The 13,183-nt window shown below is 34.4% G+C and overlaps 1 protein-coding gene across 2 annotated transcripts in view; it reads left to right on the top strand.

Moving 5' to 3' along the window:
- Window positions 1–7,879: 7,879 nt before the first annotated feature.
- Window positions 7,880–13,183, top strand: part of LOC126701420 (DNA-binding protein RHL1) — a 32,544-nt gene continuing 27,240 nt past the window's right edge. The window contains exons 1-8 of one of the 2 annotated variants that reach the window (XM_050399509.1): window positions 7,880–8,303; window positions 8,384–8,494; window positions 8,629–8,715; window positions 8,797–9,002; window positions 11,026–11,142; window positions 11,414–11,630; window positions 12,989–13,028; window positions 13,111–13,160. In XM_050399509.1, the coding sequence (XP_050255466.1) occupies window positions 8,007–8,303; window positions 8,384–8,494; window positions 8,629–8,715; window positions 8,797–9,002; window positions 11,026–11,142; window positions 11,414–11,630; window positions 12,989–13,028; window positions 13,111–13,160 (1,125 nt within the window). In that variant the 5' untranslated portion in view covers window positions 7,880–8,006. The remainder of the gene's footprint in view (window positions 8,304–8,383; window positions 8,495–8,628; window positions 8,716–8,796; window positions 9,003–11,025; window positions 11,143–11,413; window positions 11,631–12,988; window positions 13,029–13,110; window positions 13,161–13,183) is intronic. The other variant, XM_050399508.1, reaches the window with a different exon arrangement.

The following is a 13,183-nucleotide window of genomic DNA, read 5'->3' as shown; positions in this document are numbered from 1 at the left end:
TACGTGGTGCCTTGGCCCTATGTGCATGTTCCACTTCCATCTATCCTTCACTTTTCTGCCCTTTACGCATTTGCCATTGCCTCCATATTTGTCTGATTCTACTATACGTTCTGGTAGTTGTTTAACTCTTGCGGCGTGAAAGATACATGCGTCTTTGGGCTTGCATTCTCTACATTCTTTGGATCGGGCATTGCTTAGGTGTAGGCCCTCTCCCTCCTACCTAGCCCATGTCCCTTTCTTTCCTATGTATGTGGGCTTGGCTGATGATCCTACCATGCCACTACACTTCTCCTGCTATGATATCACTTCTCTTTTATTTCATTGTTACCCCTGGTGTAACGTCCTAGTAAATGGTCAGATTTTTTGGGAACACACGTGCCCCACCTAACACACTAACCCCCACTACACATCTCACTCATTGGCTCTTATCCTCTTGGCCGGCCATCCCTCTCTTTTTATTTTCTTTTCTTTCTTTTCTTTTCTCTCATACACTCCTCTCTATCACTTGCTCATCCCCTCCCACCGGTACCTCCATACCACCATCCCTACTATCATTTTTCCGACAATATCACCAGAAAAGCCTTAGGAACCTCTAAGCATCTTCATCTTTTATTTGAGGTAAAAGTTTCTAATCTTTTCGGTGGGTTTATATGCTTTTGCTTGAGGTTATTTTTATCTAAGTTTTAATAATGATAGCCGTGTGATTTATGAGCATTGGAAGTAATATTTATGTGTTTATATGTATGAGTTTTGTATAGGTGGAATTATTTGATGAGTGGATTTATGGTTTACGGTTTACGCTAATGATTACTACCAAAGGTTCACGTATGAAGGAAAATTTGGGGGTTTTGAGTTATAACATGTGATGGTTGGTAAATCCAATTTTTCCATTGCTATTGGGTTTATTTGGAGTTAGTTGAAGTTCTAAATTTCTTGGCTTGGAGGATATTTTGATTTTGCTTTCATAGGTCTCTTGTTAATGTAGTGTAAATTTTATGGAAGCTAGTCATAATATTGGAGATGATATTAAATGGGTTAACTTTATAAATTGGAGTTTATGCCTTGAATCAATTTGTTGAGAAACTTTGGAAGTGGAATATATGATTATTGATGAGGTTAAATACTAGGCTTGCTTAATTAAGTGCTTATTTGGTAATTCCTAAATTGTAACTAGATATGATTTTAAGCTTTATGCTTATTGTGTTAGGTTTACTTGATATTATTGAGGCTCTAGCTAATCTCCTTTGGAGCTTGGAGAATTAGGCTTTTTGCGGGTTGCAAGGTAAGTAGCTTTTTAATGGGATTTTTGAAAAATAACCATGTTGCATAAATGTTGTTTTTGGGTTAGACACGCTTTTGGAAACTACCTATAGAAAATATATTTTCCTAAAAACTATTGTGTCGTAACCTTAATATATGTATGATTATATATATGAAAATGCATCGTATTTGGTATTGCATCATATTTGGTATTGCATTTGAGGAAATGCATGAATTGTTGATATGAAAAAATGAGCATTTTTTATTTAATCCTTGATAAGGAAATCATGGATTTTATGGTATATTATAAAATTTAAAGATACTTATCTTGCCTTGTTATGTGGGAAATTAATAGAAAATCTCTTGACAAGAATGAAGTTGAAAACCTTACAAACTTCGTGGAAGTTAGATTATTTAAGATTTTTCTAAAATTACCTAGATATAAACTATGTGTTTCAAAGTATATGTAACCTGTGAGTTTTATGTGGTTTTAACACTATGCTATGTGTGATTTCCCGGTGATCACCCGATTTGATTTTCATAGTCTTTGTGACAATGGGATCAGATATAGGTCAGTGTTCTTTCACTTTGGATGACACGTTCTTCCGTGCTACCCATGGGGGGAAGAGATTCCTTGATTGTGTGTGGATGAGGCTACTGCCCATGAGGCCAAGAGACTACATGCAAGAGAGGTCCTATTTGACGTGCTTTCTCTACTGCCCATGGGGGGAGAGCAAAGCCTTGAGGGTATGGGTGAGGCTGTTGTCCATAGGGCCAAGAGTTTGCATACCAGAGAGGACAATATCATGCCAGTTGTGAATAGGTGGATCCCTTGATCGATCTATGTGGTAGTATGGTATATTTGTGATAAATTGCCATATGTTTGATTTTATGACTTTAGAAATTATATTGTTAGTGCTCACAGATTATAGTATATAGTTTCAAGGTATCTACTTTGAGAAACTTTGTGTTTCAATATTCAATCATTCTTATCATATCATATTATTATTATTATTATTAAAGATAAAACTTCTATTTCCCCCACCCCCATTAATTATGCTACTTACTAGGCAATAGTGCATCCCACCCTCTAACAGTTTTTCAGATTTATTAGTTATACCTTGGGTATGGAGCTTACTTCTTTGGTGATGATTAGAGTGCTATGTTAAATTTGGAAATTTTTACTGTAAATTGTTGGTGACTCGATCTTGCTATGTTCAACGAGACCTTAATTAATTCTAGTGGAGGTGAATTGCTTGAGGTTTGTTAGCCCTTGGCGTGGTAGGCCTAGACTCGATGTTAAGGTCCCTATTCTTGATAAGATTGTGACTTTGTGTAATTTAATCAGAGTTTTGTAATATATTCATGTATTATGTGAAGGCATATGATTTTTAGTTATTGTTTGTAAATGTGTTATAGAGCTCTGACTTTTAATGTGGAGATTTTAGTATGGTTGTATATTCTTAACCTTTGGAAAAGAAAGGAAAATAAAGATCTCCTATAATTTGATTTGCCAAAAAGGAAAAATCTACAAGTACCCTTGGGATGTATTTTTCATGCTTTGGACCCTTTTGGGTTTGGGGCGGGACACCTGGGCTTATGAGCTGAGGCTCCTGCCAATCCATTTTCTACATTCTTTCTTCTTTTGGGCTTCACTGGCCAACATTCCTGCTGGGCTAGCCCACTTTTCCACATCCTTACCTCTTTTGGGCTTTATTAGGCCACATTCCTAGTGTGCCAGCCCATTCCATTCATTGGGCTTCCTCGGCCCATTTCATTTATCGGGCTTCCTCGACCCATTTTCTTCTTTTTTACCTCTTTTACTCCTATAGGTTTTTGCTAAATCCTTTGGACTTCCCCGACCCAATTACAACGTCCTTACCTCATTACCTTTTTGGCTTATTGGCCTTTATGCCAACCCTATGAATTTACTAATTCATTTCTTGGGCTTCCCTAACCCATTTACTTCTTCTTTACCTTTTATTATTCCCATGGGTTTACTACTTCATTCTTTGGGTTTCCTCGGCCCATTTGCTTCTTCTTTGCCACTTATTATTTTTTGTGGGCCTGTTAACCATTATTCCTACCATTCCGGCCTACTAGTCTTTGCTTTACTATTTTCTCTTCCCATCTTCTTCATATTGTTGGGCTTCTTCTGCCATTAGGCCTTTTGTCAAAAGTGGGCATCAACAGTATCATAGGTTCATGACAAATGCGGCTAGAAAGTAATTAGAATGTGAAACAAAAAACATTGCTCCACCAACTTCTCCACCATAGTCGACATAATTTTAATAAGTTGACTTATTCCATGTTTCAAATGTAGTAAATTATTTTACAATTTTACCTGATGTAAATATTTCAATTTTCTACATTGATCTATCAACTTCTTCATAATAAGTTTTGTAAATATTTTCACATGTATTTTGAAAGTTGTTTTATAGTTACAATTTCATTATGCATTTTCAATATATGTAAATTTATAAGATTTATTAAGATGATCTTTTTTTTTTCCTCCCCTTAAAGGTTAATACTGAATTATAGCATAATCTTCCAATCAATAAAAAGTTGATTGAAAAAGTTAATAATTTGTATTCATTATAATTTGAGATTACTAGATTTTCTAATCACAAAAAATTATAGTGTTGTGATGAGTATTATACATTTGCAGGTGAAATAACTGTTTATCACACCCTCAGGTTTTTTTTTTTTTTTTTTTTTTATGATTGAAAAATATAGTAATCCTAAATTATAATGAATGCAAATTATTAAATTTTTTCCTAAAAAAATAGAATAGTTTATAAGCAGTGCGTGAATATATATATACACACACACTAGCCTTGCGCGTGCGATAAGGCTTTTTTTTTTTTTTTTTTTAGTATTATAACTTTTCACTCATTCTAATTTGATATTTATACTTTTTCCCACAAAAATTGTGCATTTAAAACTACTAATATAGCTAGAGGTGTCATAAGGTTAGCTACAAAAAATGAACAAATCCACACATGAACATATTGTTTCAATGTTATTTTGATGTTCATTTTTTGTAACTAACCTTATGACACCTCTAGCTATATTAGTAGTTTTAAATGCCCAATTTTTGTGGGAAAAAGTGTAAATCTCAAATTAGAATGAGTGAAAAATTATAATACTAAACAAAAAAATAAAAGCCTTGTCGCACACGCGAAGCGCGTGTGATGAGGCTCTTTTTTTTTTTATTTACGGTGAAAGGTTGACATTTTATTTTTTGGCGGTGTTGTTGTTGTTTTTGTTTTTTTTTTTTTTTCTTAATTTTATTTATGACAATTATCAAGTTTTGTTTAATCCTAGAATGTAGCGTTCTAATCTTAAAATTTAGCCATTTACTACACTTCCATAACAAAAAGATAAAAATAGCTTAAATTAAAATTTTAGCGACTACCTACATTTTTTTTTCTTTTATGGTAAAAGACTCAAATGTTTTATGTTGTTGTTATTGTTGATGTTGTTTTTTATTTATTTTTTAGTTAGGATGGTGCATCCACATTTTTTTCATTTTGGTGTTGTTGTTGTTGTTGTTCTTTTTTGGCGGTTATCATTTTTATTTAATCCTAAAATGCAGTTTTTCAATCCTATAATTTAGCCACTTGCTACACATCCATAAAAGTGTTTTAATCCTAAATTTTAGCCATGTACTACACATCCCTAACAAAAAGATAAAAAGAGCTTAAATTAAAATTTTAGCAACTATCTTGAAAACCGAGAAAAGGTATGTAACATTTTTGATGGAGTAGTAAATTAATAATTAAAAAAAAATGTAAATTGAATTTCGCATAGAATTATACAAACGATAAATATAGTTTTTGTTACAAAAGAAATTTTTTTACAACAATTTCTTAGATAACAACCACGTCATGTGAGGTTTAAATCATACAATAATTCTTATAGAATCTCTCACTCGAACTTATCTAATATTCAATTCCCATGCCTCCTCAATGCAATATAATAAATTTGTGCATACGTCAACTTGAGAGAGATAAAATAGTTAGGGTTAAATTTAAGGATATGGATGGAGAAGTTATAGTAGTGGTTTTATAGTAGGAGTCTTTTTTTCCTCCCCAAAATAAAGAAGATTTTTGAAAAAAAAGAAAAGTGAGAAAAAAATTTTTAGAGAAGAAAACGTGAGTAAGGAAAGTGAAATTTTTTTTTTTTAAAAAAAAAGAGATTAAAAAAAAACCAAAAAAAGAGAAATCGATTACATTTTTAATTTTATGAAACAAAATGAAATGTAACATAAATTTTATGAAACAAAAGAAAATGTAATGTAAATAAAATGTAACGTAAACAAAAGAAAACAATTAAGTAGCATAATCCCCTCAAAAATAAAATGTAACATAAATTCTTGTAAAAAAAAAAAAAAAAAAAAAACACCAAACCAAGTAGCGTAATCCCCTCATAAAAAGAAAAAGAAAAAAAATAGCATATATTTTGAATAAATAAAAAAAACCAAAAAAAGTGTTTGTGTTTGATTGCATGTCAAAACAAAAAGAAATAGCCCTTACCAATATCCTTTCTCAAGTTGCCAGTTTAAGCTTAAACTCTCATTTTTGAAAATTTTAAATAGCCACGAGTAATAAGCAATTGTCAAACACCCTTGAATCCCTATTCACATTAACCTAAAAGTAAGTACTTCTCAAACTATGAATACGTGGCAGTCATGGCAGGTAAGAACTCAAAAAAAGTCAATGATAAACAAAAGAAAATAAAAGAAAAAGGAACTTGCAAAAGATAAAACTTGAAAAGCTATTGGAGTCTTTGACAAAATCTGCTAAAATTATTTAGAAACCAAATTTGAAAGTAGAAGAAGAAGAAAGAAGAGAATGTAGAGTTATATTGAATGTCTTCAATCTAAAGAAGAATGAGAGAAACTGGCAAAGTGTACGTGAGTTTGTGGGTCTTAAAGTATAGGAGTTTTAATTTACATATTTATCCCCGTTAGTTGAAAACTTATAAGCGAGCATGATGAGGGTATTTTAGGTATCAAAATTGAGTAATCCAAATAGGGAAAACCCATTAAATAGGAATATAGATATATCATAAGATTCGTCAATATTTCTCTCTTTCATCTACTTAGGATCTGTTTGAGATTCGCTTATTTTGCTGAAATTAAAAACTTTTTGCTAAAAATACTGTAAATAAAGGTAAAAGTTCATTGAAATAGTACAGTTGGATCCATGAATAGTACCAAAAAGTGCAGTAGGGCCATGAATAGTAGTAAAAATAAGATGAATAGTAAAATAAACTGGCTTTTTAATTTGAAACCAAACGCACACTAAGGGTCTGTTTGGGATCTACTTATTTTGTTAAAACTGAAAACTTAAAGGTACTATTTCATGAATAGTATCAAAAAGTGCAGTGAGACCTATGAATAGTAGCAAAAATAAACTAGTTTTTAAATTTTTGCCAAACACTATTTTATTATTCAGCTAATTTTTGGTATTATTCATTAGTCTCACTACATTTTTTGATATTATTCATGAATCCCAAACAGACCCTAACTGTCCATTTAGCATGATTAATTTTACTAACTTATTTTACTATTCAATTTATTTTTTCTACTATTTATGGGCCCACTATACTTTTTGGTACTATCTATGAGTTTCACTATACTATTTTAGCTAACTTTTACAGTATTTTTAATAAAAAGTTTTCAATTTCAACAAAATAAGTGGATCCCATACAGATCCTAAGCTTGTTAAAAGTGACGCAACATGCATTTGGTTCACTTGATGTAAATATTTCAATCGCTCATCATAGGGAGGCAATTTGCAGAATAGTATGAGTTTGTCACACTATGTAATTAGTTAGCAAGATTTGAAAAGAAATGAGGAGAATAACATCTCGAGCCTATGAGGCTCAAGTTCGGAGGAAAAAATGAGCCTCAAAAACTCAAGTTCTGATTGTTGACATGGAGATGTTTTTGCCACATGGAACTCGAGTCTTAAAGACTCGAGTTCTAGAGAAGAAGTGGAACAAAGATGACGATGAAGATGAAGAACCAGGAATGAAGAAATGAAAGGGAAGAAGAAGTAGAAGTACCAGATCTGAAAACCTCTTTGGAGAATGCAGATCCGAAGAAGAAGAATCACGGGCTGAAGGAAAGAAGAATAGGGGAAGAAGAAACAACACAGACATTGGGAAAATAAACAGTGGAATTCGAGTCTTAAAAACTCGAGTTTCACGTGGATTTTTTTCCACATCAGCTGCCACTACTTGCAACTCAAGTTTTAAAAACTCGATTTTTATCTTGGAACTCGAGTTTTAGAAATTCGAGATACTAGAAGGCCGTTTGGTAATGTTGTTTGTATTTTTTTTGAAATACATGTGAATAAAAAAGTGTATGAAAATGCGTGTTTTGTTGAATAGTTTTGTTAACTAGACAACTAACTAAAATATTATAAAAATGAAGCTAAAATGCAAAAAAAAAATTCCTCATCATAGAATATTTCCACACTTGGTCAATTGTTAACCGACTCTAGATTTGGAGATCGAATTAATCATCAGGTTAAGTTTCCGTTGCTGAATAGTTTTGTTAACTAGAAAACTAACTAAAATATTATAAAAATGAAGCTAAATGCGCAAAAAAAAAAAAAATCCTCATCATAGAATATTTCCACATTTGGTCAATTGTTAACTGACTCTAGATTTGGAGATTGAGTTAATCATCAGGTTAAGATTCCGTTGCAAAAAGAAAGAAATCATCGAATCGAATGGCGAAGGAAGAAGGTGAAAATGGTTTTTCAGAGCGGAAGAGGCTGAAGAGAGTGGCATTGGCGAAGGACATCATAGTGTCAGATAGTCGAGCGAAAGCGGAAGCGGCGTTGACGCCTTCGAATGTCGTAATCAAACACCATGGCAAGGACATTCTCAAGAAGTCTCAGCGGAAGAACAGATTCCTCTTCTCCTTCCCTGGACTACTCGCCCCTCTTCCTGCTCAAGGAGGCAAGATCGGTGAGCTCAAGGATTTGGCCACCAAAAACCCCATTCTCTACCTCCATTTCCCCAAGGTTTTTATTTTGATATTCATTCCCAATTCCCAATTCCCAATTTTATTTTTTACAATCAGCCAGCCAATTGTTACTTTCAGGGCCGATTGAAATTGTTTGGGACTATTTTATATCCCAACAACAGATATCTGACGTTACAATTCCCTAGAGGTGGCAAGAGTGTCACCTGTGACGACTACTTCGATAATATGGTTAGCCTTTTCTTTCTAAACACTCTCTCACTCGCTTAATTAAGCTTTTTAGATAATGGGTAATTTATCTGATTCACACTCAAACCACCCTTTTCCCTTTTTGTCTCACCAATTACTTTGATACTACACCACAGATTGTATTTTCTGAAGCATGGTGGATTGGGACAGAAGATGAGAACCCCGAAGAAGCTTGCCTCGATTTTCCTAATGATTTTAATGAGGTTTGGTTCTCTTTGAATTTTTGTGTGATGTGAATTTATATTTTCTTTGATGATCCACATCTCAAATCTCCATTTTTTCAGGGACAACTCGTTGAATGTGACTTCAAAGGTGGAGCAGGTTCCACATCTTTGATTAATAAGCCTGCCGGAATGACATATGTAGAACCACAGTCTCCTATATCTGAAGAGCTTGAAGTTGATTTATCTGACTCTGAGAAAAATTTAAAGGATTTGATCAAAGCAACACCAGTTCGACATTCACAGAGAACCGCTGGGAAATCATTCAAGTACTAGCCTTGCCATCTTATATTGCCTTATATATCTTCTTTTTGTTTAATATAATTGATATTCATTTTTAATCCTCACAAATATGTGAGTAGCTGCAATATAATTCTTTTATTGCCAAAAGATGTTGAATGTTGATTATGTTGTCCCTTCACTCGCTCGAATAGTAAAACGATTAGAAGGGGTAGGGGTAGTCTTAGATATTAGACTATTGTTGTATATAATATTAATAGATGACGTATATTGCACATGAAGGAGGTGCTAGAAATTCTTAGTTCCCAGCCCTCTTATTATTCATTTCTTATACAGGAATGTGGTTACAATAGGACAAGGAATATTCTTAAAGGAGACAGATGGTAGGGACACATTGTCACTGGAATCTTCTAAACCCTTCTAGTAGAATACCACCTATACAACCCATAATATCATCATTCTATTTATTTTAACACCCCCCCTCAAGCAGGAGCATATGTGTCACATAAGACCAACTTGAAACATATAGACCCTAAACACTATGTAATGCCTTGGTAAAGATATTGGCAAGTTGGTCTTCGGATTTCACAAATGGTGTAGTGACATCTCCACTTAGAATCCTGTCTCGGACAAAGTGGTAATTTGTGCTAGGTCGTATTTAACTAAATGAACTAAGCTTTAGCTCAAATTTGAAGCTTTGGGTGCGTTTATTTTGGCTTCAAACCACTTCTGGAAATGCTTTTCCATAAAAGTGGGTGTTTGGTTGTTACTAAAAATTGGGTCAAACTAAAAATGTTTTCAGTGTTGATTGTAAAATAAGGGCAACGGGGCATAAAATATTTTCCGTTGTTATTTTCACTTCAAACCATTTCCGGAGATGCGCAAAGAGAGAAAGAGAGAGAGAAAGAAGGACTCACAGACGCGCAAACAGAGAGAGAGAGAGAGATCGCGCCATCAAACCCACGATCGCGCCGGTCAGATCGCCGTCCTCGTCCCCTCCAAGCGACGGTGAGTGCTCTGTTCATCCCACTCCGGCGAAAGAAGACCCATCCCACTCCACCGACCCATTCTTCATCGTCACCGCCCTAGTGAACGACCCACCCCTGAGCCAATCAGACCGCCATGAGCAACCAACCCTTGAGCCGACCCACTCGTGAGCCACCCCTGAGCAACCCACCCCTGAGCTGACCCAGTGAACGACCCACTCCTCCGACCCATTCCTCATCGTCACATAGCACCGTTTGTTTCAATTTCTCTCTCTGTCACTTAAGTTCCTCTCTCATGATTGATCTTGGGATTTTGATTTTTTTGTTTTGATTTTTGTTTCTTTGATTGTTTATATATCTTGATTCTCTGTAATAATATTTGTTTGGATCCTAAGAAAATGTGAGAAATATGATAAAAATGGGTTTTTTAGAGCATTATCAAGAACACAACCAAACACTAGAAAATATTTTCCAAAGCATTTTTTGGAATGCAACCAAACACTTGAAAATATTTTCCTTTCCCGAAAATATTTTCACCTGAAAATATTTTACACTCGGAAAATATTTTACATTCAACCAAACGCAGCCTTTGTTGTTGTATTAAAGTGTAAATGAATTAGTTAATAAAATTTAAGTATAAATTTTGGTGGCTAATGTGCACCAGAAAGCTAGAAACATAAGTTTCTTAAAAAAATGGTGTTAATTTACTTAATAATTTAACAAAGCTTGTTTGGGAAATTAACAAACCGTGCTAGAACATAAATATTGAGCTTGGTCTTCAGCTCAAGTTTGGTTTGAGCTCAGTAGCAAAGTAAATATGAACCAAGTTTGAACTCCTTTAGTTCAGCTCAGCTTGGCTCGGCTAGGCTCATTACAGCTCCATGATAAGGCTTGTTGACCATATGGAAACTACCAAAACTGAATTATGAGATCCTTCTTCTGATGCTTTTGAGCCAATTGTTTGAAATTTTTCATTGATTAAGCTTTGATGTTCTATCTAGTTAAGTTAATCATTTCCTTTAAAAATTATAATTTCCCATTTATCTATAGCTTTTTTATTGTTCAGTTTTGCAGATGCTTCTTCTGGGGATGAATCTGTCAAGAGTGATGCTGATGTATCAGAAGGGGAAGGAAAAAAAGTTGAGGAAGTTGATTCTTCAATCACAAAATATACTAGTGGAAATATCCTGACTATATCATCTTCATTAGTAAATGTTTGTAAAGGCACTTCTTTTTTAAACATCTCTGCATGCTAGCGAAACTGGAAGTCTGGAACCTTAGAACTTTATTCTTCTTAGCATTTTCATGAACTTATTTTATTTATTCTGTTAAAGTACACCTCTACGTCAAAAAGGTTGATACTTTAAAAAGCTTTACATTCCATTTTAGGATATAAGCTGAGCCAAACTTTCCTTTCACGGGCAATATGTTGATTCCCTTAATTTGCAAGTACAGACTGAAAATCTCTGCTCTGTAAACCTTGACATTGACAATAAGGGTGCTGTAGAAAGGGGTCAATTTCCTGAACAGAATAATGCTATGTCAGTGTCTAAGTCGAAGAGACTGCCTCGTAATGCCACTACAGCAACTACATCTAAGGAAGGGTCTGGCAGTAATCATGGTTCACTTGTTCAGGCTACTATATCCACACTGTTTAAGAAAGTAGAGGAGGTAAGATCTTACGACTTTAATTTGGTAATTGAGAGTGCATGCTTTTTTCCTTTTCCTATTTATTCTTTTCATTCTGGTAGAATAAAAAAACTTTGTTGAGATGCTGGTTTTTCCAATTCCTCACTGCACCTTTGCATTTCTGAAGGGTCCGCTATCAATTTGACTATCATGTGCATGCATTGAATGCTATGCCAGTACCCATGACTATATGCTCCATTAGAGAGTATATGTTCAAGCTGGACCTATATAACTATATGCTCTAGCTTGAGGAGGAGTGTCAAAGATATTGGGTTGATGTTCATGTAATGGCCCAAGAGGCCCAATATATTGTAAGCCCGTGTAGGGCTGACCCTAGCTCTTATATATACCCTGCTTAGGGTTCAGTGTAACAATGAGCTTTATGTAGAAAATATGTATCCGCTAAGGGCTTTCCCCTGTGGACGTAGGCCATTAGGACAAACCACGTACCCCTTGTATTCTTTTCTCTTTTCTACTTCCAATTCTCTATATTATTTTATTCTTGCCTTTAAAATCTCTCTTGCCATATTGTCCATATGATGCAAAGAGGGTCAGCCCTCCAAATCTTTGAGACTCTGTTGGTGAAATCTTTCTTGCAAACACTTTAGCGTCTCAATCACAATCCTAAGCATCTCCCAAGATATCCTACACAAAACAAATATAGAAGACCAAATATCAGTAGCCACTGGACAATGAAGCAACAAGTGCTCAATTGATTCCCCACTCCTCTTACACATGCAATACCAATAAATAATCAGGAGACTTCATTTTTGAATATTGTACACCGTTAGAATTTTCCTTAATGCTGCTGTCGAAGCAAAGAACGCAAACTTTTTTCGTGGCACCTTTGTACCTCAAATACAACCAGGGAAAAGAATTACCTGTGTTACCCTGCAAGGCCTTGAGTTTTACATTCTTTCTAAGATGCCATCCTAAATAGGTCGTCCCAAATAGGTTTTGATTTGAAGTGAGCTCCTAGAGGTAACCCTATATGTTTCATTGGAAGGTGACACACCTTGCATCCTAGAATTCTAGTAAGACATTAATTTGGCGGCCAAATTAATCTTCAATCTAGGCACCACTTTAAAGCAAAGAAGAATGCATCTTGGTCAAGGCCTACTAGATGCATGTGTAGCTTATTAATCTAGTAAGGAAGGGAGGGAGGGAATAGTGCTAAATGCATGTCAACTTTGACTACAATCCTGCATGTTATTATTACTTTCTCAGATTTATACATAATGTCTTATTGGAGAAATATGATTCAAACTATACTGCCAAGTAAATTATAGCTAACTGGTATTCAGAATTACAGTTTTCTTATAAAACTTTTCCATTTTCAGAAAGCACCAAGAAATCCAAGGAAATCTCCATCTCCAAAAGGTTTTTAATTTTCTCTATTTCTTTTTTATAATGGGACTATTGGGATTAGAAAATTCAGAACAAGAACTATTGATGTCTCCAGTTTCCGGCCAGAAGTTGCAGCATCCTAATTCAAAAAGGAAGAATAATGAGGTAGAGGTTTTGCCTTTAATTCC

This window comes from Quercus robur, chromosome 10, assembly GCF_932294415.1.
Source record: "Quercus robur chromosome 10, dhQueRobu3.1, whole genome shotgun sequence".
In the NCBI taxonomy this organism is placed as follows: Eukaryota; Viridiplantae; Streptophyta; class Magnoliopsida; order Fagales; family Fagaceae; genus Quercus; species Quercus robur.
This window is presented reverse-complemented; position numbering and strand designations above follow the sequence as displayed.